Source organism: Primulina huaijiensis, chromosome 15, assembly GCF_012295235.1.
Source record: "Primulina huaijiensis isolate GDHJ02 chromosome 15, ASM1229523v2, whole genome shotgun sequence".
Classification (NCBI taxonomy): domain Eukaryota; kingdom Viridiplantae; phylum Streptophyta; class Magnoliopsida; order Lamiales; family Gesneriaceae; genus Primulina; species Primulina huaijiensis.
In genome coordinates, this window is record NC_133320.1 from 6216989 (window position 1) to 6240712 (window position 23724).

The window sequence follows — 23724 nt, forward strand, 5'->3', positions numbered from 1 at the left end:
TATTTTTTTAATTAAAAAAATAGTAGGATATTTGTAGTACTGGTCGGATTGATTGCAAAGGAAAATATAAAAACTTATAATATTTATAAATCAAATTAATTAAATTAAATTAAATTAATAATATGAAACGTGTGGAGATTGACCGGTGTGGGCCTTTGAATCGATTCTCCATTGATCAGTTATTAGATTTGTATTTGAACGTCCAATTATTATTGATTATTGTTTACTGTACGCATGAATGGTAGTATCTCTGCAAAAATCGAATTTTCTTCACCGACCTGGATCCTAGGGTTTCCGCTTCTACTTTTTATTACTCTCTGTGTACCTTAATTTGAGTATCTGTGACTGCGCGCGCCTGTTTTGCGGCTACTGATTCTTATTTCTGTGCTATTCTCAGTTTCATGTTTCGTATTTTACTGTTTTTGTATCAACAAATACAAGAGTGCTGGGTTCTTTGTTATAATGGGCAAGTGGGTTCCTGTATGTTCTTCGTTATATGAACTTGAGAAACAGTATAACTGGGAAATGTATGACAAGTTCAAACCAATCTGTGAAGGGATTTTGTCCGTCTGATTTATAGAGAAGAAAAGGAATATTTTGATGATGGGATCAAAGAAAGCTGAAATTTACCAGATATCTGTTGGACAGAAAAGAAAGAAACTGGATGCCCGTGCTTTCAAGGCTCTTTTCAAACGACAGCGGATAAAGGGTGATTTACCTGGTATAATAACGATTTCCCCACTCAACGGGATTACTTCCTGTTGCATTCTTGTTTTTTATTCTTTAAACAATATCTGGTTTTTGGCCTGGTAGCGAAAATTTTTTTATTTGTTGACTGGGGAATTGCTCGTGGTTTTGATTTTAAACTTTGTGAAGTGACCGATAATTAGATTTATGTCTCAAATAAATAATAATAATTAGATTTATGTGACTGTTGCTGACATTACACTAGATATCCATGGGAAGCTGGAAGGACCGGATAACATGTCTCACATATGCAATGGTAATGACAGAGTAATCAGCTCTAAGCCAATCGGAGGAGGAGAGGATGTTAGTGATGAGTGCTGTAAAAGGTTAAAGGAAAATTCGAGACACTTGAGAATTGATAAAGAATCTGGTGGCGATCTTCAGAAGTCCATTGATAACTCAAGAAGAAATGATTCAGAGATATTAGGGAATAATGTGACTGTAAATTCTGATTACATTGATGATGTTGTCGCTGAGTCTCCGAAGCCTCTCGGTGCAGATAGTTTAATTAATACTAAGACTGATTCAAGTACCAGAAAAAGCTTTGATGATTCTGAAAGGTTGCCTACAGGTTGTTCAATCACTGAGAATACGAGTACTTCAGGAAGTGCGGATTGCATGGTAGGACCGCAGCGTGTGGATCCAGCAATTGGTGAGTTAACTGAGCTTCAAGGGACTCAAGGTACTGCTTCAAAGGAAGGTAATGTATATCCTGAAACTCAACTTATGCCACCCTATGATTTCTTCCAGTTTTATATCGTCATTGCCATCCTTACTTAGTGATGTCCCTTGAAATAATATATTGTTATCCTGATACTTGTACCCAAGTAACTGAAAATATGTTTGGTGATATAACGCAGGGCATTCCACAATCACAGCTACTAATCTCGCTGAGTCCTTGCAAATGGACGGTGTCTCTACTGACAAGGATCCAAATTCCATGTCTGGACGGAGATCTTTTGGTGCTGAAGTTGGCACCTGCGGATTGGAGGAAAGATTTTCATTGCTCTCTGAGCAGAACAGCAGCCATAATTTTCTGCAAGTAGAATCGGGGAGGCTTTGCCAAATTCTTAAACTTTCGGTAAATTTTCAATTTTTCCTTCTCAGGTGATAATGTTAGAAGCATCACTCAAACACATGGCAATATTTCCTGAGCAGACGGTGTTTGTGACTTGCAGTTTTATTTAGTTGCCACATACTCTTACAGTTGTCTTGTCTTCTTGGTTGCCGAGTCTTGCAAATATTTACCAACCATGTGTGGGATAGAAAACCTAGCACTTTAATAGTGGTTTCTTTGTTTGAAAACTTTGGATATCTTTCCCTCGATACTTAAAAGGTACGAAGGCATTTTGTTGCTTTGAGAGTGTATTATGGATGGTTCTACATTATTGGGATAATGCTTCAGTTTAAAGAGTCAATAGGTGACGGATTACTCGATTTGCTACCTATATGTCAAACTAACATAGTCAATTTAATGTGATATAGATATCACATTTTTTGCTTTTTCACGTAAATATCATTTAAATACATGTAATGGGCACAATGTTGTAAATGGCGGGAGGCGGTGGCGGGGTGGTCTGTGACAGCCTATCGCCTCGGCCAGGTGGTGCCCAGGCAGTGCCTAAGCGGTTGAATTTTTTAAGTAATTTTTTTTTATAGATAATCATATATAATCATGCAATATAATCACAGCAGTACTTAGGCGATTGAATTTTTTAAGTAACTTTATAATCACGGCAGTACCTAGGCGATTGAATTTTTTAAGTAACTTTTTTATAGATAATCATATATAATCATGCAATATAATCATAAATAGTCATCATTTTTTATGGAAGATGTGTGATTAAATAATGTCTAAACATAAAGAAGCTTCATACAATATAATATCATTTAGATAATGTGCAAATAAATATATAAACTTCTCATCGGATGCTTTAAGACATGCATCAACTTGTTCTAAAATACCGCAATATGATGTTTCATCATATTTACTCCTCCTTTTATGAGTTTCTTACACAACTTGCATGTGATCCAATCCCTTTTCTCTTTATTATACAACACCCTCAAACAATATCATTAGATTTTGGCTTAAATTTCAACTCCGGTTGTTTATTATTTTTTCGCCATTAATCTTCAACAATAAATCAATAATAATAGGAAAAAAACAAATTTGATTTTTGAAATCTCAAAATCTTAAATATTATAAAAAAAATGTTAAATAATAAATATACAATGTCTAACCTAAAGCTTCTTGCGGCGGCGGCTAGTTTGTGTGGTAGGCTTAGTGGTTAGTAAGAAGAAGTGAGAACCAAAAGTTAAAAAAAAAGAAAGTGAGATGTGATTTAAATAACTAGGATTTTGAGTTTTAATATTAGTTGACTTTGACTAGGTTTTTAAAATTTGTTTATTACAACTTAAAAATGTTGATTGTCTCACCTGGCCCACCTGCTCGCCGCCCTCGACCGCTTGCCCCCCGCCGTATAGCTTGGACCGCCTAAAACAACTGCCTCATGCGTAGACAGGGCGGTCGAGGGCAGCCTAGGCGGACGCCTTGACCACCATTTAGAACACTAAATGGGCATAAAGAAGCAAGGAGTTATTGGCTAATTAAGTCCAAAGACATGTTACCTAAATTACACGTGTTTGCTTTCTAAAGAATTGGTTTCACATTTTTGCCATAGGGAAGGTATTTGAAGGATAAAGCTTGTTCCAAATGTGACTCAAAATAGGTTGATGATAGTTTTATTTTGTAAAACCAGATTGATTTTAATTTCATCTAGAGAGAATATTTATCTATTTGAAACTCTAGGAGCAAGTTGATGATGAACCACTTAAAGAAGTTGGTTTCTTGCTGCTGGCCACTGTCCACATTTAAATGAGTCTCCTCTTCGAAGAATATTCTTGACATTGCTTTAATTCCTTTTTAAGTAGAAATGATATTGAAGATAATGTTTTTAACTATCGGATTTTGTGGTGGACTTAATCTATTCTTTTCTGTCAATTATATGACATATTTTTGCTTGTTCTTTCAACTTGTGGAAGAATAGTTTCTTTGCTAATCACCGAAATGGATAGAAAATCCCCCTTTCTTGTGAAGTTCTTGGAGCTTAATGGGCTTTCTATTGTCTGTAATAACTTGCAAAGATCCAGTTTTGTTTTCCTTGTGAATTGATTAGATCAACATGTATAACCACTACAATAACCTGGCATCATAATGCAGGAGGATGTCACACATAGAGTGGGAGAATTTCTGAAGTATGTCATTCAAAATCACGATCTCAGTAGTAATGCACCAGCAATCATGCATGCTTTCCAGTTATCTGTGGTCAGTGTGTTTTTATGTTTTATTATTCATATAAATCCAGTGGAAGATTGGTGGAGCCATGAGATATGAATGTGATTTACTTTAAAGAGGTTAACTCTACATGTAATTTTTTTCTTAGAACATTGGGGTTAGTTTCTTTGACCTATTTCTCTTTGTATTTGTTGTTAACAACTTCATGCCAACTTCTTTGGCTTTTACCTATTTCTCTAGGGATTTGTTGTAACAACTTCATTGATTTTCTGCCACTGTAAAGGTGTGGAATATTCTGAAATCACATTGTCTCAACTCTCAAACAAGAGTTATTGTATTCCTTGCCTGATAGATTGGAATTCCACTTTTAAAACATTCCACATCTTTAAGTAGAATTTTATCATTGTTTTGGTGGTTTCTCCATTCTAGAAGTCAAATTGTTATAATTGTTTTCGTTATTCTTGTGTTGTCTCTTCTGCTGTTCAAATTTACTTTTTATTTCAAATTTATTATTTGGATTGTACAGAAAAGTAAGTGAGGAGCATTGAAATTTAGAATGGTTGACGCTACTCTTTTTTTGAATTAAATAAGCACAATATCATTAAAATAATCAATTTCAATGAATTTCCCAGAAGTGGTAATTTAACTGCATTTCAATTTTGTTCTTAATAAGAGAAATCCGTCTGATAGAAATCAACCTTCTGCTTTCATGTTGAAAAGGAATGCCAATGAATTAAATTATCATGTTACTAGTAAGATAGCTGGTAGCGAAGCAATGGAACGATTTGGAAGCGGGATCTTAGCGCGTATAACCGGAACCAAATAAATTTATGCCTTTTGTGTGTCAACTTCCTTTACATTGTCTCTTGTTAAAAATTCAATGGATGATGGAATCGCACCCTAGACTTGATATTTTCAATTAGTTGGGAGACTTTGTCACTACATGTCCTATTTCAGTTTTTCTTATCATTTCTTGTTGTGCTCATGCAGTTTGACATATGAGATTGTTTTAGCTCGATATCTATCGCTTTCTTCAATTTTCTATTGGTTTGCTAACTATGTGGTTTTCCATAAATTTATGTGTGGTTCCTTGCTCAAGCACGCTGTACTTCTTGTTAACTCGTGCTCCAAGTCTGATGATACTTCTTCTTTACCAGTGCTGGATTGCCACCCGAATCGCCAAGCAAAAAGTTGACAAGAAGGAATATTTTAATTTAGCGAAAAAGCATCTAAATTATCAATGCACAGAAGAGCAAGTCTATTCCGTTTATTCAAAGATGCTACCTCTGAAGTTGATGTATTTGCAGTCTTCAGAGAACGCTTCTGACTCTGGGAAAGATTGCATGTTAACTGATGAAGACAGCAGCAAAGAGCCATCTCATATGATCAATAGCACACCATTATTTTCGTTGTCGAAAGAAAAAAAAGCGAAAGTAGAGATTGGAGAAATTTTCAAAATCAAGCAGAAATCTGGTATGAATGTAAAAGCTTCTGAAAGTGAAATACATGATAAGATACAGAAAATTCAGAAAAAATGTGAGAAACGAATGAAGAAACTTGTTCGAAAACAGGAGGAGGAAGTACAGGGATTGCTGAGAACCTGGGAGGAGGAAAAGGTAAAACTGGAGAAGGATCACAAATTGGAGTCGGCTGTTACGTGTTTTATATATGGTCAAGGCTTGGTACAAACTTCCAAACTCAAAATCTTGGATGATAAATTTGCAAAGAAAATGCAAGAACACAATCTCGTAAAGGACATGCAGCTTAATTCTCTCAAGGAAAAGCAATTAGCTGCTCGAAGTGAGGCGTGTGAAAAGGCAGCTGACTGGTTGGCTGAAGCAGTAGCCCGCGCCAGCAAACTCGGCACTGTGAATGGGCCACAGCCATTTGGTTTTCAATCTGAGAATGGTCCTGAATGTACTGGGTCAGGTACACACGTTGGCCTGGAGAACGTATTTACCATGTTTCAGGAACATGCAGAGGATCCAAATCCAAATATGAATTTGTGTCCTCAGGGGAACGACGTGGCGCCATCTGATGCAGCTATTAGTGTACTAGCTGAGACAACAGACAGTGGTCTGGCAGAGACCATTAATACTACCGAGGAAATTGGCGCTGCAAATCTCCCTGTCTGTGGAGAACAAATTACTGATGAAATTCGACCTGTGGAGATGTATCAAGAGGGTCCAACAGAGTTGACCAGACCTGTTTCTAATGATATTGTATTGCATGGTGATCCCGTGGAATCGAATAAAACGTCTAATATAGGGGATTCAATTGGTTTGCCTAACACTGAGGTGAATCATAGAAGTGAACCTTGTCAGTCTGGCAATGGTAGTTTACCTTTCCCAGGACAACCATTGGTACATTCAGAGGAAATGCTAGCTTTCCCAGATCGTTGTGGCTTGTTGAAACAGCATGTATGTACATTTTTCTTTAATGAAGTCTAATTTTCTTACATGTTCTATCTTCCCAAGTTATTTGCTCTAGGTGTGTGTAAGCCTTCGGTGACCTGTATCATGGAGAGGAGAGAATTCAACAAAACTTATAGAATATTATAGCTACCTTATAATTCTGACCAATAATTTTAAGATCTTATTTTGATGATATATTCCAGATTCGTTTGGAAAAGGGATTTCCTTTGCTTTTCTGAAATAAATGCTGGAAACTGTGAATGTTATAAAGGATTTGGCAGTGTTGACACAGAAATAACAAGGTTTGATTTGTGTTCAGGTGTCCCAAAACGAAATTCACCAAGTGGCATCTGCTGAACTGGAAGATCGAGACACACCAGCTGTGGAAATTCAAAATACTTCTCAAATTGAAGTTGCAACCACGGAACTTAGTGATGCTGTGACCCTTGTTCAGTTGAATCATGCAGTTCCAGTAACTGGGAACGGCGAGCAGCTGTATCATTTGTCAGCTGATGCACCTCTTGTATGCATTCAATATCAGCCCCATGAAATGGAGCATCAAAACAGGGATCAAGGAACCAACCTTTCTCCAACTGTTTTGGCTGGAGAAAGGGAAGACTTTTCTCATGAATTTATTTCCCATAACAATCACCTGGGTCTAGGACAAGCAAGTAGAATTTCTCATGAACAAATTGTTGAGTTTGTTCGTTCCCCAGACAACACAGTTATATCTGAAGTAGCAAGCACAACCGAACCGCCAAATCAGTCATCTCCACAATTGGGAATAGATGCTGATCATTTTCATGGGCCCATAAATAATGACACAGAAATTACGATGTCAACTTGTGTCCGGGACTTGCAAAATGAAATTCACCAAGTGGCATCTACTGAACTGGAAAAACTAGACACACCTGCTGTAGAAATTAAAAATACTTCTCAGACCGAAGTTGCGAATGGTGCTGTGACCCTTGTTCAGTCGAACCATGCAGTATCAGTAACTGGGAACTATGAGCAGCCACATCATTTGTCAGTTGATGCCTCTCTCATCTGCAATCAATCTTCGTCCAATGGAATTGATCACCAAAACGGGGGTCAAGTAACAAATTTCTCTCAAACTATTGAGGCTGGGGAAACTGAAGAGTTTTCTCGTGAATTTGTTTCTCAAAGTAGCGAAAATTTGCATCACAATCACCTATATATGGGACAAGAAAGTAGAATTTCTCGTGAACCAAGTGTTGAGGTGTTTGTTCATTCCCCAGACAACACAGTTATGGCTCAAGAAGTAAGCACTACTGAACTTCCAAATCAATCTGTTCCACAATTGGGAATAGATGCTCGCCGTCTTCGTGGTCCCAGCCACCTTCTTGTTCATCCCACTCATACAGTAACCTCTTGGAATTCAACTCCGTCCTTGGTTGCTGAACCACTTCTAAATGAATTAGAAAAATTGTCAAAAGAAGCTGAACAGTTGGAAAAGATATACGAAGATGCGGTCTGTCTTAATTGTTTCTTGATTGATTGTATTCCTATTTCGTGCCTTGGAAGTAATGCAACTCTTTCTTGAAACAGGTATCACAACTTAAATCTGCCTGTGAGAAGGAGATCCGAGAAATTATTAACAAAATACGTACTAAATATGATGAGAAGCTTCAGGATGTCAAGGCAAATTTCAGATTGAAAAAGAATGAACTTGAGAAGAGTAAGAATTTAGTTCTCATGAATTCTAAATTGGCTGAGGCTCTCAGATCTAAGTTCCAGTTTAGACCCCTGCAATTACAGCAAGGTATGTAAATTATCTACAATTCCATTTAGGAGGTGTGATCTCTCTTTTTTTTCCCGATTAATAATGTGCGTCATTTGTAAGTAGTTTCTCCTTTTTCCTTTATCGAGGAAAGGATTGAGGGATGAAGTTAAGATAATTAATTGGTACCAAAAAGGGATCTAACTGCAAATTAAATTATATCCAAGGTTGTAAATGGCGGGAGGCGGTGGCGGGGCGGTCGGTGACCGCCTACCGCCTTGGCGGTTGAATTTTTTTAAGTAATTTTTCTATAGATAATCATGCAATATAATCATTTTTATATAAAATGTGCAATTAAATAATGTTTAAGCACAAAATACAATATCATCTAGATAATGTGCAAACCATAAAACGGGCGGCGGCGGGCGGATTGTGTGTGGTGGTTGGGAGTTAAGAGTTGAGAGTGAAAACCAAAAATAAAATAAAGAAAGTGATGTGTGCTAGGGTTTTAATATTTAAAATTAGTTGACTTTGACTAGGTTTTTAAAATTGTTGACTACAACTTAAAAATCTTGACTGACTGCCTCGCCCGCCTAGCCCGCCTGCTCGCCGCCTCGACCCGCCTCCCCAATGCCGTATAGCTTGGACCGCCTAAAACACCCGCCTCATGTATAGGCGGTGCGGTCGAGGGCCGCCTACCGGTGCCTAGGCGGCCGCCTCGACCGCCATTTAGAACACTGATTATATCTGAGTTTGTAGAATACTGTTCACAACTTGAATTGTATTGTTCCATCACCATGGGTTTTTATTGCCTGAAATCGCTTCTGATTTGATTTAATGCATCTTAAGACTTGAAATCTGTGGGACTCAAAAGCTTGTCTGTGCACCAACTTAATTTGTAACCTTCTCAAAGTTTTGTTATGTTGTTAAGGTTAGCTTCAAACTGATGTAATTTATATTTTTATATGAAAATTGAATATCATTGAGCGTAAAGCTTTGGTTCTTTAGTGAGTAGGCAAAATATGCTTCTCTCTGTGAACACGTGAATTTTTTCTGTATTCATATTTGAGTTACTTATGGCTGCGTATTTAGTGCTGAAATGGTGCTTGATTTCGCTGCAGTTTTTACATCTAGTTTCGAGCAGCACCTGCATCAGCCGTCGCTGCCACCTTCGACGAGAATTTCCCCTTTGGCATCAGCAAGTCGACCTCCTTCCAGTCAGCAGACCTTGGCTTCATCTGCAGAAGCCCAGAACCAGATACATATGCTTCCTCCTGTGAGATCTTCCCCTGTTGCTATTCAAACTGCTACAGCTTCACCACCCATACAAGCCATACAACGAGCAGGGTCTGTCTTATCAGGCACTTTAGCCAGACCCCTAGTGATAGCTTCCCACACTCCTGCTGCATATCCCGGCATTGCAGAGATCCGTTCGAGGGCTCCACACCTTCAACCTTTTCGACTTGCTGCAGCACCATCTATGGCTCCCTCCAGTTTTTCGGCAATACCTCAACGGCATCATCAGCCAATATTTCCTCCCCAGCTTGTAGCGACAACTCGACCAGCACCATGCTCACCTCGACTACCTCAGACGATGCCAAATCATGTCTCTCAAAACGGTCCCGAGCCTCGAAGTCGACAACAATTCCATTTTAACCAGTCTCAATCTCCTATCGATCTGCTAAGGGACATGAATCGCCATGTACTCATGAATCACAATTTGCCACCTTTAGCTGATGTTGATCCAAAGGTTCATTCCTTAGAACCTTCAAACCTTGTTACTCTAGGTAATATACAGGGTAATCCAGCGTCCTCTGTTGTAGACAGAGACATCATTTGCCTCTCCGACGAGGAAATCCGGCCTCCTTTGCTGTAGACACAGACATCATTTGCCTCTCCGACGAGGAGTAACGTTTTAAAGACATCCAAGATTCCCCGTCATTAATGTATATGGTCCAGTAGGAAGTCAGCTCACTGAGCAACTTGACCATATTTTTCACCATTTTTACTAACATGCTGCAAATATTGTCTTCCCTTTCCATTGTATGCTGTGAATTTTCTTTTTGAGAGGGTGATTGGCTGAGTTTTTCCACTTTCCATCTAATGTAGAGAACAATCTTTACACTGGGTAAATATTTTTTTCGACAAAACTTGTATTTGCATTAGAATTTTGTATTCTTCCTTGTTTGAAATTTTTGTTGTTTGTTACTCATTTTTGCACCTTTTGTGACAGTTCTACGTGGCAATCTTCCTCAACTTGAAATTTTATTTTATTTGCAAATCAAGCCATTGTGCTTTGTGGGAACAACGAAACATGGAAGTTGAATGCCATTTTTAAGCACAAGGGGGTCCGTGATCTGATTCTTTGTTATTTAATATTTATTTTTTGAAGAGGTTAAAATGTCATTTAAGATGAGAGGATGTTATGTTTTTGTGTAAATAAAGAATCAGTTTAGAAAGACCAAGTTCAAGCATATCTACTCAAATTCGGAAACGATGAAGTTAACTTTCCGGTTGTCGGCAAGAAATGGCAAAAGTATTTATCAGGGTCACACATACTCACGACAAGGACATGACAATTTTCGGACAATAGCATGAAATTGTTGAAAATTCAAATATGACCATTAGAACCGTCAATTTAGGTTCGACTTATTGGCTCGACCCAACCTGTTGCAAACAAAAAACCGCAACCCGAGGTGGTTTGGGTTGAACCCGTTTGGTGGAGGGCTAAGGCAGGGCGAGACGACCCATTTTCACAGTTCTAATGGCCATTGTAACTTTGGTATAAAAATAAGAGATTGTTGAAAAAATGCACGAGAGAGTTCATGTAAAGTGAATCAACATCGATTAAAGATGTAAAAAAGCTCTCGAACATCATGGATGGACATTTCACGGCAACAAGTTAACATGAATTTTCCATTGCTCACACTCAATTGTTTATCAACTCATTTAAGGAGTTATTTGAGTATCAGAGTGCCCCATACTCGTTTACATCATATCTTCATGGATTAGTGCTCAACTTGCAACATTCATTGTTGCACACGGGCGGAGCCATGAGTTGCTCCGCCCAGACGATAGTCCGGGTGAATTGTTTTTTCCCTATAATTTTTATACATAAAATTTTGTCTTTTTTCCGGTAGCCTGGTGGCTCCATTTGTCAATATTAACTCAACTATGGTTTAAAAAATTCTAGTCCATCAAAAATGAAATCCTGGCTCCGTCACTAGTTGCACTACATCTCAATCTTCTTATCAGTACAATCTATATATAAAAAATGAATTGTTGTAGAAGCGTTAGGATAAGTTGGCTTCTCGTTTGTCTGATTGTGTGGTAAATCAGATGACTTATCAAACTGATCGAATGTGTGTGTCAGGAGTTTCCACTGACGATGTGACGACAATTGAATGAGATTGTATAATATGATTTCATATACCAAAATTTTTTAGTGTACTTTTTCTATTCTTGAAATAAGTAGAGATGTAAAAGTATTTTTCCTTCGAACTTCTATAAACAAACCATACGTTCTTACTTGATAAATTTTACTTATTTGCACGTGATATAATTGTTCATGATATTTGTCTTACATTACATTTATTACATATGTTTTGACAATTACCGGTCCTTAATTATTTTAACATTCATCAGTTTAACATATGCACTACATCTACATGAACAAGTTTCGCACTTGGACAAATTTTAAGTTGCTCAACTGATCGGTTTTGATTAAGAATTGTTGTTTGGGTATTCAAATATGAGATGAGAAGCAAGAAGAAAACAAAAATAATGGCTTGTAGAGGCAAGTGTTGAACACTTTTTCCTTAAGAAGAATTTGCCCTCACAATGTGCTAGAGTTGGTGGCAATCTTCTCCCAAGATACATACAACACTTGAATAATGAGCACTCAAATATTCAAGTTCTATCACAAGGAAATGAAGGAACTCTCTCTTGTTGAAGAAAAGAAGAAGGAGATATGCAAATGATATGTATGTGTTTTTTTTTTTTTCAATAATCAAACATTTAATGTTTTTCAAGTGAAAAGACAAGAGCTTTCATTCATAAGGGTGTCCATTGGTCATTGTAACTGACCACAATCATCAAACAATGCCAAGGAAATGAAAAAACATCAGAAAATTCGAAGAGACACGAAGCTGGGCGCTTCGCGCACGCGCCTCTCCGCGCGCATGTGCGCGCTTGCCACTGGCAGCCGTGCGCAGGTGCTCGCCTGCTACTGTTCACGCGAATTAATTTTTTTTTTTTTTCATTTTTTTTCTTCGGTTTTTCGTCCCTTACATGTTCCGACTACTCGTTTGAAGTTCTTTCAACATTTGATGAACTCGTTTCGAGTTTAATTCAAAACCACCGAACTAAATATTCGTTCATTAAACTTCGTTTTTCTTTTCGAATTTTTTCAATCAAACACATTGATTAATTTGCTTAATTTTCATTCATTAAGCATCAAAATTTTCCAATAATCCCCCACATGAATGAAAGTAATGCATGAATGCTCGTGATGCATAAGAGAGAGTATATACGAAAAATTATCACATCAGGAGAGGTGGCTTTTGGCTTTGAACCTTCCCTAGTGGAATACAATCGGATTTAATAGGCCACGAAGTGAACGTGATGTCTTGAACTTCTTGGCGGTTCATGTAAACCCAGACAATTGTACCCACATGATAACCTTTCTTCCATTTCCATTTTGTTTTATCGGTTTTGTCCGTTTTAGTCATGGAACACATCTTGGCTTCATACGTGTTTCCTTGAGGCGGCCCGTCCTCACACGTACATAGGTGATCTCCTTGTAAAAGGGTATCCTACTTACCCCGCTTTTGCAAGCTACGGAATCATTAAAAGTACAATACTTAAACTCACTATCTTTGTAGGCAACTTCACTCATCGTCTTAGGAATGAGGAGTGATTCCTCAAGTTCTCATAATTTAGTTTTCCCATTGAACCAAGATCTTGGGATCTCCAATCAACAAGGTTGGGTTGCCACTATAAAAATTTTATTTGGTAGGTTTTAAACCCATTCCTCTTGACATACAGTACATTTGATCTCTATCTAATGCTTTTGTAAGCGGATCCGCTAAGTTATCCTTTGATTTAATATAATCAATTGATATAACTCCATTAGAGATCAACTGTCGCACAGTATTATGTTTTCGACGAATGTGTCGAGACTTGCCATTGTACATACTGTTTTGTGCCCTTGCAATTGCCTACTGACTGTCGCAATGTATCAAGATTGCTGGCACTGGACTTGTCCAACATGGAATGTCCTCTAGAAAGTTGCGAAGCCATTCAGCTTCTTCTGCAGCTTTATCTAGCGCTATGAACTCCGATTCCATAGTAGATCTAGCAATGCAAGTTTATTTCGATGACCTCCAAGAGACTGCTCCTCCACCAATACTAAATACATAGCCGCTTGTGGATTTGGAGTCTTTGGTGTGAGAAATCCAATTTGCATCACAGTATCCTTCAAGAACTGTAGGATACCTTGTGTAATTTAGTCCATATTCTGATGTGTGCTTTAAATATCTAAGCACCCTTGTCAACGCCTTCCAGTGTGCATCACTAGGATTACTTGTAAACCGACATAACTTGTTAACAGCACAAGAGATATTAGGTCTAGTACAGTTAGTGATGTACATAAGGCTTCCAATAATTCTGGAGTATTCCAATTGAGAAACTGGTTCTCCACGATTCTTTGCCAAATGGGCATTCACATCTAAAGGCGTTTTTACTGAGGTAGAGTCGTAAGCATTTAATTTCTTCAACACTGTTTCTACATAATGAGACTGAGATAAGATTATTGCTTCTGGAGTTCTAAAGATTTTAATCCCTAGAATTACATCAGCAATACTCATATCTTTCATATCAAAATTTTTTGTCAACATTTTTCTTTGTACTCTTAATCAACTCTTGGCTATTCCCCATTATTAGCATGTCATCCACATATAGACATACTATCACATAAGATTCTCTAGTGTCTTTAATGTAAACACATTTGTCACACTCATTAATCTTAAATCCATTTGACAATACTACCTTGTCAAATTTTTCGTGCCACTGCTTGGGCGCTTGTTTAAGTCCGTACAGTGACTTAATTAAACGACAGACTTTTCTTTCTTGTCCTTTAACAATGAAGCCTTCATGTTGCTCCATATATATTTCTTCTTCAAGTTCACCATTTAAGAATGCGGTTTTGACATCCATTTGATGTATCTCAAGGTTATGCAAAGCTGCAATAGCAATGAGCACACGAATGGATGTTATTCTTGAAACTGGTGAATACGTGTCGAAGAAATCATGACATTCTCTTTGTCTATAGCCTTTGGCCACAAGCCTGGCTTTGTATTTTTCAATACTTCCATCAACTCTCATTTTCTTTTTCAATATCCATTTGCATCCCAATGACTTGGTACCTGGTGGAAGATCCACTAGTTCCCAAGTATGGTTTTGTATTATGGAATCCATTTCGGAGTTGATGGCTTCTTTCCAATAGGGAGCTTCAGGGCTAGCCAGAGCATCTTGTATGTCTTTTGGTTCATTCTCCAACATAAAAGTATGGAAGTTTGGACCAATGGACTTTGAGATTCTAGCCCTTTTGCTTCTTCTTGGCTCTTGCTCCTTTGAAGAGCCTTCCAATGGTATAGCATTTATATTTAGAGTTGGCTCATGTGTAGGTCCTTGACCTTCATGCTCCGTCTCACATTTTCGCTTGCTAGAACCATTTTCTTTCTTTTCTTTACAAGGAAATATATTTTCAAAAAATACTGCATTTCTTCACTCAATTTTCATGCCTGTATTCATTTCTGCATTTTCAGATTTGTGCACTATAAACCTATAGGCACTACTATTATGTGCATATCCGATGAATATGCAGTCGACCGTCTGTGGGCCAATTCGCTCTTGTTTAGGCTTTGGTATTTCAACCTTAGCTAGACACCCCCACACTTTGAGGTACTTGTAGGAAGGCTTATGACCTTTCCACAATTCGTAAGGTAACTTGTCATTTTTCTTGTGGGGTATCTTGTTCAGGATGTGATTAGCCGATAGTATTGATTCCCCCACAAGTTTTGGGGTAATCCTGAACTTATTAACATAGCATTCCTCATATCTTTCAGAGTTCGATTTTTTCTTTCGACAATGCCATTCGATTGTGGAGAATGAGGAGCAGTCGTTTCATGAATCATACCAACAGATGTGCAGAATTCATCAAACGGTGCTCCGTATTCGTCCTCTCTATCGCTTCGAACCCTCTTTATTTGTTTGCCTAGTTGATTCTCAACTTCGGTCTTATAACATTTGAATGCTTCAAGAGCTTTATCTTTCGACCTCAAAAGATATACGTAACAGTACCTCGTATGATCATCAATGAATGTCACGTAGTATCTTTTTCCTCATCTAGTTTGCACAAACTTTAAATCACCAAGATCAGTGTGTATTAATTCTAGAGAAGTTGTACATCTTTCAATCGAATGGTAAGGCGCTTTGGTCATTTTTGCTTCAACACATATTTCGCATTTGTGTGTTGGATCGACGTTGTATTTAGGTAATAATTCCAGTTTCATTAAACGTTGCCATTACATTCAACTTGAAAAGGTTCTCATCGAGATATCCTTTTCCAATAAAATGACCATTCTTAGTCAATACAACCTTGTTAGACTCAAATACCAGTCTAAACCCGTGTTTGACCAACAGAGACCCCGACACGAGGTTCTTTCTTATGTCTGGTACATGAAGTGCATCAACAAGAGTTACTTCCAAACCCGATGTCATTTTCAGTACCACATTTCCGGTGCCCACCACCTCAGATGTAGCGGAGTTCCCCATGTATAGTTTTCTCCCGGTCGATGGAGTGTATGTGGAGAACATCCCTTTGTTGGAGCAAATGTGTCGAGTTGCTCCAGTATCAACCCACCACTCGTTGGGGTTTTCCACCAAATTTGTTTCAAAAATAACTGCAGACAAATCAAGTTCAGAAAAATCAAATGGTACCGACCTTTCTTGAATTACGTTGGCTTGAGGATTTTCCTTCTTTGGCTTCCTACAATCCTTAGCCATGTGGTTCGGTTTTCCACAGTTATAACAAGTGCCTTTGAACTTCTTCTTGTTTGGTGGTTGTTGGCCTTGTTGTGGTTGCTTCTCAAACTTCCTCTTTTTTCCTTGAAAACTCGATTCAACAATGTTCACCCTTGCTGCCATTTTACTTGCCTTGGCCTCGGTGCTCTTGTTGTCGTCTTCTATCCTCAATCTCACAATGAGATCCTCCAATCTCATCTCCTTTCTTTTGTGCTTCAAGTAATTCTTGAAATCCTTCCACAACTGAGGGAGTTTCTCGATCAATGCAGCAACTTGAAAGGACTCGCTTAGACTCATTCCTTCCGCATGAATCTGGTGCAAGATAAGTTGTAATTCTTGCACTTGACTCATCACAGATTTTGAGTCCACCTCTTGAAGTCCAAAAATCTCCCAACAATGAACTTCTTCAAACCCGCATCCTCCGCCCTGTATTTCTTGTCAAGCATATCCCAAAGTTCCTTGGCGGTCTTGACTTGACAATACACATTGTACAATGCATTGTCAAGTCCATTGAGGATGTATTTCTTGCACAGGAAATCACTTTGGTTCCATGCATCCAAAGCGGCCCTCATGTTGGTATCTGTCTCGTTTTCAGCAATAGTGGCAGGATCCTCCTTTAAGAACCTTGAAAAACTCAAGGTTGTGAGATAGAAGAGCATCTTTTGTTGCCATCTTTTGAAATCTGCACCAGAAAACTTTTCTGGTTTCTCTCCCGGTGCAACGGTTGCATGTGGTGTTGTAGATGTTGATGTCATTGATATTCTTCTTGCAAATGATCAAAAAACCAAAATTCTTCTTAAGATTGTTGTTTGGGTATTCAAATATGAGATAAGAAGCAAGAAGAAAACAAAAATAATGGCTTGTAGAGGCAAATGTTGAACACTTTTTCCTTAAGAAGAATTTGCCCTCACAATGTGCTAGAGTTGGTGGCAATCTTTTCCCAAGATACAACTACAACACTTGAATAATGAGCACTCAAATATTCAAGTTCTATCACAAGGAAATGAAGGAACTCTCTCTTGTTGAAGAAAGGAAGAAGGAGATATGCAAATGATGTGTATGTGTGTGTTTTTTTTTCAATAATTCAACATTTAATGTTTTTCAAGTGAAAAGACATGAGCTTTCATTCATAAGAGTGTCCCTTGGTCATTGTAACTGACCACAATCATCAAAAAATGCCAAGGAAATGAAAATACATCAGAAAATTCGAAGGGACAAGAAGCTGGGCGCTTCGCTTGTGCGCGCGCCCGCTCGCGCACTGCCGAGCGCTCCTGCGGAGAGCGCTCGGCGCTCTCGGCAAGCGCACGCACATGCGCGCCTCTCCGCGCGCACCTGCGCGCAGACCCACGCGCAGGTGCGCGCCTGCTACTGTTCACGCGAATTTTTTTTTTCTTCGGTTTTTTGTCCCTTACATGTTCCAACTACTCGTTTGAAGTTCTTTCAACATTTGATAAACTCGTTTCGAGTTTAATTCAAAACCACCGAACAATATTCGTTCATTAAGCTTCGTTTTTCTTTTCGAATTTTACCAATCAAATACATTGATTAATTTGCTTAATTTTCATTCATTAAGCATCAAAATTTTCCAACAAGAATCGCTTTAAACAACCCTCCATCTTAATTTATATAAAAAAAAAATCATACAAATGTTAATTCCTAAAATTATTATTACGTCAAATTTATTGGTAAGAACAATATTTTATTGCGTAGTTGAATATAATAATAATTAATTTTTCTTTTTAAATATGATCCCACATCTCAGGTTCTTTTTTTTATCACTTTCTATTATAAATAAAAAATCCAATTTTGAAAAGACAAAAACTTGTGTGAGACGGTCTCACGGGTCGTATTTTGTGAGACGGATCTATTATTGAGTTTTTGCAAATAAAAAACTTCAAGTTGAGGTATGTATTATTATAAATTAAGTTAAATGAGTATCTGAATATTAATGTTATTATTGATGCATTATTATGTTAAATATTGAATTTATGATTGGAATTGTTAATTATTCTTTTTATAGTTTATTTAGTGTGTATTATGTTTAGAATATTTTTGCAATTTGAAATATTATGTTTTGTATTATTTTTGTTGTTATTATTGTTTTTGTTTTGTTTTTTTTTTTTTTTTTTTTTTTTNGTTAGACTCAAGTTCTGAGTCCAATTATTACATTGTCTCAAATTTCTACTAAGTATATAAAACTTAAAATTATTCATTCTCCTTATTTTATACTATACATTAAAATAATTCACACTCAAAATATTCTCTGTACAAAGAATGTGAAATGCCGTATGGAGGGATTCAAGTTCTCTAGCAATCAACTTTAAATTCAACACTAGGAAAAAATTATAAATGAAACGTATAGTATTATTATTATTATTATATGACAATAGTAATAATATTGTTATTATTATTTATTGGAGAAATTGGTGGAAAATCCCCACCCACAAACACAAGTTTGTGTTCAGTCCTCATATATTTCGAAATTTCTCTGCAATACTTGATAGAAGGAAAAAGTTTTTTTAAACTACTTCCTCAAGTTTTTATTCATTTTCCTTCCGATTTTTTATTATCTCCATTTTGTTTCCTCTCTCTCACCCACCCCATTCTCACTTCCCCCGATTTATTTCCCATCTTTTTCCCGTCGATCCAAAACAAGCTTCCACCACTTCCTTCAAAACTGCATGCCATGCAAAACCCATCTCTCTCGTCGACTCGTAAAAACCCCAGCCTTCCCTTAGCCACCAAAACCCATCGCCTCGAAATCGACGGACAGCGAAGGTAACTAGAAGCAAACCTTTTTTGGCTTAAAAAGCGCACAAATCTTCCCTGTAGGCGTGTGACTGTGTGAGTGAAAGAAGAGTGTCAGAACCAGAGGACTTTCGTTTTTGAAATTTTCATGGTAATTTAAAAAAAAAAATTGTCCACTTTTGTTTCAAGAAATACCTTATTTATAAAAATATCTTAGTTTTGTGATATCTTCGATAGATGTTAATGTACTAATTTTGGTTTTGCATTTTTTAGATTTTATAACTTTGCTAGTACTTGTCATTTTTGCTCAAGATATAAACATGAATTGTTTGATGCGGTTGTTGCTATGTTCTCTATAAAATTGAAATTTTAAGAAATGTGTGGATTTTGATGTGCTTCCCATTTTTCTGTGGTTTTATCACTATGTTGTTGTGGAAAAGGATTGGAGTGAGATTTAGCGCGGAGACGTTTTAATTAGTTTTTTGGACTATTATGATGAATATGTTTAAAGGTGAGTCTCTCTGTTCAAGGAAATTCAAACTATCATACATTTTTGTTACATTAACCAATATTATGTAGATGTTGAGATCGTCAATTCTTTTAGAATGGATCACCTAATTGGAGAGAAACATGGGTGGAAAAAGTAATTGATTTTTGTTGTTTCTGCTGAGGTCAGTTGTGGCATAGTGGTAGAAGGGTTAGCAAGATAGACGTATTGGCAAGTTGCATGATAAATTTGTATAATATTTCTATTTGATTACAATTTTTTTCTGCATATATGTTTTGTTTTTTCGATCTATTATTAATTTTCGTACCAATGGTTATAATATATATTAATGTTAGATTATTATGTTGAAAATGCCTGAGATTGACTGCAATTGTTAAATAAATGATGATTTATATAGAGGCAACATTTGCTGATATTTTGTGATGTTGTTGCACAAAAAATTGTTAAAATCATTGAAGTTAATCTAGCGTTTGATTTTTTTAAGTTCAATTTGTTTTTAAAGTTTGAAATGAACTATAGTTATGAACTTATTGTTTATGATTAAATGGTAAATTATACAATCATCCCTTCGATCGGTCATGTACAACCATTTGCTTGTTTTTTTCTTTTTCGTGATAGCAAGCAAATGTTTGTCGTCGATTTTAATATGTTCTGCATTCTTTTTGTTTATATTATTTTTTTATGTTATTAATTTTGATGGTACGTGTTGTTTGGAATAATTTTAGAAATTTAAGTTTTTAATTTTTTATATTAATATTTTTTTTATTTTATGTAGAATGGGTTAAAAAAATGTCGATGAAAATGAGGCTCAAATGCAGAGCAGAAAAGATGTAATGTCACGATATTCTTCTACTTATTTTAGAGAAGTAACCAATAAGCTTGAACCAAAACTGAACGAGAGGCAACGAGCAAGGATCATTAGTATCCTTTCGGTAAATGGCTGAAGATGCCTAAACTCTCCATCTATAGTACAAGAGTTGATATGATATTAAAGAGTTTCAACAATGACTCCTCATTCTTTGTCTTTTGGAAAGACATTGTCGTCCCTTTCACATCATTTAGGTTTTCGATCGTCCTTGGTCTACTTCATGGAGGCCAACTTGTAAACCAAGACCTCATAACAAATTTTTTAGCACTGCCAAAACTCGAATTCTTAGTCTACTCAACTGAACGAAGAAACATTATACATATTGTTCTCGAATACAATGAATTACAAAGAATTTCTAGCACTTAATGATCATCAACTATCAGATACAATACTTTGTAAAGCGTGCTCGAGTGTATGATTAGTTTTGCTTGAATTTATAAGCTTGAAACAAATAGTTGTTGTAAGTTTATAACTGTTGTTCTTGTAACTTGATGTCTCTCTTTGGCTAAACTGATCTTCATCATTATTAATAGACTTTCAACTGCAACGGTCGAGTCTTAAAAAAAATTGTTGTTGCGTCTTTTCTTCATGTCATCATTATCTGACATCCGTACAAGATGTAGTGCAGTTGACTTTGACTGTGTCAGCAAAATATGGAAAAACTTGTCCAATGATCAGTTTAGTTATATGGTGTAAACCGATGTCCTTGAAATTGAATGATGATCTCTAAACTGATAGCTTGATAAAATGTTTTGATAACAATAAGTTTTGATCTGAGTCAGTTTTACTTCACTACTCCAGTTTAGGTAAATCAGTTTAACTTGTGGACATAGTCAGCTCCGTTTGATTCGGATGACTCGGATAGTTTGATTAAATTTAGCTTACATCAATTTAGCTCATATCACTTTTGCTTAAGTCATTTGTTGACACCAAAACATAAATATTCCAACGAATAGAGTACGAGCTTGTGCATAAACATGTGAATTTGTGTGTTATGTTATCTCTCTCACCGAATGTTGTTTAAGCCTTTCGTCGTTCTCATTCATTTTGTATTTTTTTAAACTAGCTTGCAATTATAGTACCGTCTAGGTTTTCTTTTTATAGAGTAATGTTCGGCTTGACTTGGATTTCTACAATACCAATTCGAGCTGGTATGGTGACTATGACCAGCTTGAATTCACTTCATTTTAGCCATTTTCCCAAGACCTTAATGATTAGATCTGCTCAAAAGTTACAGTCTGACTGATTTGGATTTCTGGCTTATCATGTTCATATATCGTGTTGGACCGAACAAAATGTATAATTTTATATTTTTCTTTGTCTAGACACGATTGAAAATTTGATTTATAAGAACTACAATCATTGTTTTCAAACCCTAAGCTAATTTTTCCTCCGAGTAGTTTTTGCATATCATGCATCTTCTCAATTGAAGCAGAAGACTTTTTTCAAGAATTGACTAATTGCGTCAATTGTTTATTTTCATTGATAGTTACTTGGAACACTTTTTGCAAATCATCATTCTCAATCCCTAGCAGATTGAATTTTACACTTAGACTGTCAAGCTTCTTTCGTTTGATTCAACTAGAGTCACTAAACTTGTATGTTAGTCATTTCTTTTCTGCTTTGACTTCCTCAAATGATTGTGATAGTCTTTTAAACTCTTTTAACATGTTGTTCACTGCAATAACAAGATCCACACGTGTAAATTCATTTGAGTGAAATCCAAATACCATATCATCGGTATTTTTCAGCACAACTTCAGTGGTCTCCAGCTCAACATTCCCCATAAGGTACTGGACTCTCTTCCTCACTTTCGTCGGATGAGATTTCGGATAATAAAATCGTCATGAAGAAGAACTTTCATGTCCTTCTTCTTCTTGTTGAATGATTTTTATCATCTACGGACATTCTCTTCTCATAGGGCTTTTCGTCATCCTTCATTTGTCTATTACAATATGTAATAAAATGGGCCCTTTTTTTCCACAGATAAACAAGCTTGATTGTCATCGATTTGATCTTTTTTACGATAAGAATTAAACATAGATTGATTATTTCTCATAAATTTGTTAAAAATCTTAACAAATAATGATGTGGCCTTGTTACTCGAAGACTTTTCACCATTGGTTGGTGTAGAGCTTGTAGAGGCTTCAGCTTTGGTAAGTTGAGGGGTGAAAGACTCTTCTTCTGTCTGAATCCTCAGCTCGAACTCATATGTCTTCAAATATGCAAACAATTCATGCAGCTCGAGTTTGTTGAGATCTTTGGACTCACTCATTACTACGGTCTTTAAGTCCAATTTTCTAAGCAGTGCTCTCATCACCTTCAAAAAAAGTTATTGGTTAGATTATTCTTTGCCAATAGAAGCATGTTTTATTACAATGTTACTAAACCGTTCATCAAACGCATTTCATTTCTCAAGCTTCATTTTTGTATTGTTGAACTATTGGATCGCCATGATCAAGTTGTTGTCTTTTATTTGGTCAGTTCCTTCACAGAGTTAGGTCATGTTCTCCCAAATCTCTTTGACCGTAGAATAAGTCTTGATTTTACTGAACATATTTTTTTTTAAGAGGATATCTTTTGCCACGTTTTCCAAGTTAGATTTTTTTTTATTCTCAGCAGTCCGATCCGACTTGACCTAACTCTGTGAAGGTTTCGTTTGAAAGTAATTCCGAATTTCAATACAAAATTCAAATCATGTGATTCAAATCATGTTCCCATATTCTGGCATTCCCTCAAACATATCCCCAAATCTTTAACAAAATGATTCACATAGAACTCATCTTCTAAATTCATGTTCAGTATCATGTAACCCAAAGATTTCTAACCCGCGGCCTCGGTGGTGATGGCATTCAAGTAATTGGTCAAATCCAAACAAGCTTTTGATGCATAAATCAAACCTTCACACACCATATTTGTTGTAATATAGACTTTGAACGAATAAGTTTTTTTTATATAAAAAGTTAGATCCATAGGTTGCTTGCGTCATATTTGTATTTCACAAATCTTCAGATATTTAATTTTTTGAGATCGGGAATATGTTTAGCAGAGAATTAATAAATACTTTTAAAATTTTAGCGGTTTAAAATCTCACAAACGACTTCAATTTGATTATCAACCAAAGCCTATATCTCAATCAGTTCGGTGCAACAGACAACTAGTAAAAATGTTTTATGTTAAGATACAATTTAAATCTATGTTTTGGTGAATAAAAACTAAACTAATATGACTTAGCCAAAATTAATAAATGCATATCACCTAAACTGAATTGACTCGCTGAAAGACATACTACGTGGATTCGATATGAAACGGACAAAA

The 23724-nt window shown here is 36.5% G+C and overlaps 2 protein-coding genes across 3 annotated transcripts; one reads left to right on the plus strand and one right to left on the minus strand.

Moving 5' to 3' along the window:
• Positions 1-213: 213 nt before the first annotated feature.
• LOC140958575 (uncharacterized) lies at positions 214-10446 on the plus strand. 2 transcript variants are annotated; one of them, XR_012171810.1, is made up of 9 exons: positions 214-721; positions 953-1447; positions 1608-1828; positions 3968-4072; positions 5200-6462; positions 6776-7948; positions 8026-8239; positions 9319-10325; positions 10431-10446. XR_012171810.1 is itself a non-coding variant. In XM_073416070.1 (8 exons), exons 1-8 carry the CDS (start codon positions 601-603, stop codon positions 10071-10073), a joined length of 4347 nt encoding a protein of 1448 aa, XP_073272171.1. In that variant the 5' UTR covers positions 214-600; the 3' UTR covers positions 10074-10407. The 2 variants fall into 2 exon arrangements, 1 of the variants encoding a protein (XP_073272171.1); XM_073416070.1 differs by lacking the exon at positions 10431-10446 and having other exon boundaries at positions 9319-10407.
• Positions 10447-13566: 3120 nt separating this feature from the next.
• LOC140958901 (uncharacterized) lies at positions 13567-16633 on the minus strand. Its single transcript, XM_073416492.1, has 4 exons — positions 15777-16633; positions 15001-15287; positions 14623-14943; positions 13567-14039 (listed from the first exon to the last, which is right to left on the minus strand). Exons 1-4 carry the CDS (start codon positions 16631-16633, stop codon positions 13567-13569), a joined length of 1938 nt encoding a protein of 645 aa, XP_073272593.1.
• Between the last annotated feature and the right edge of the window lie 7091 nt (positions 16634-23724).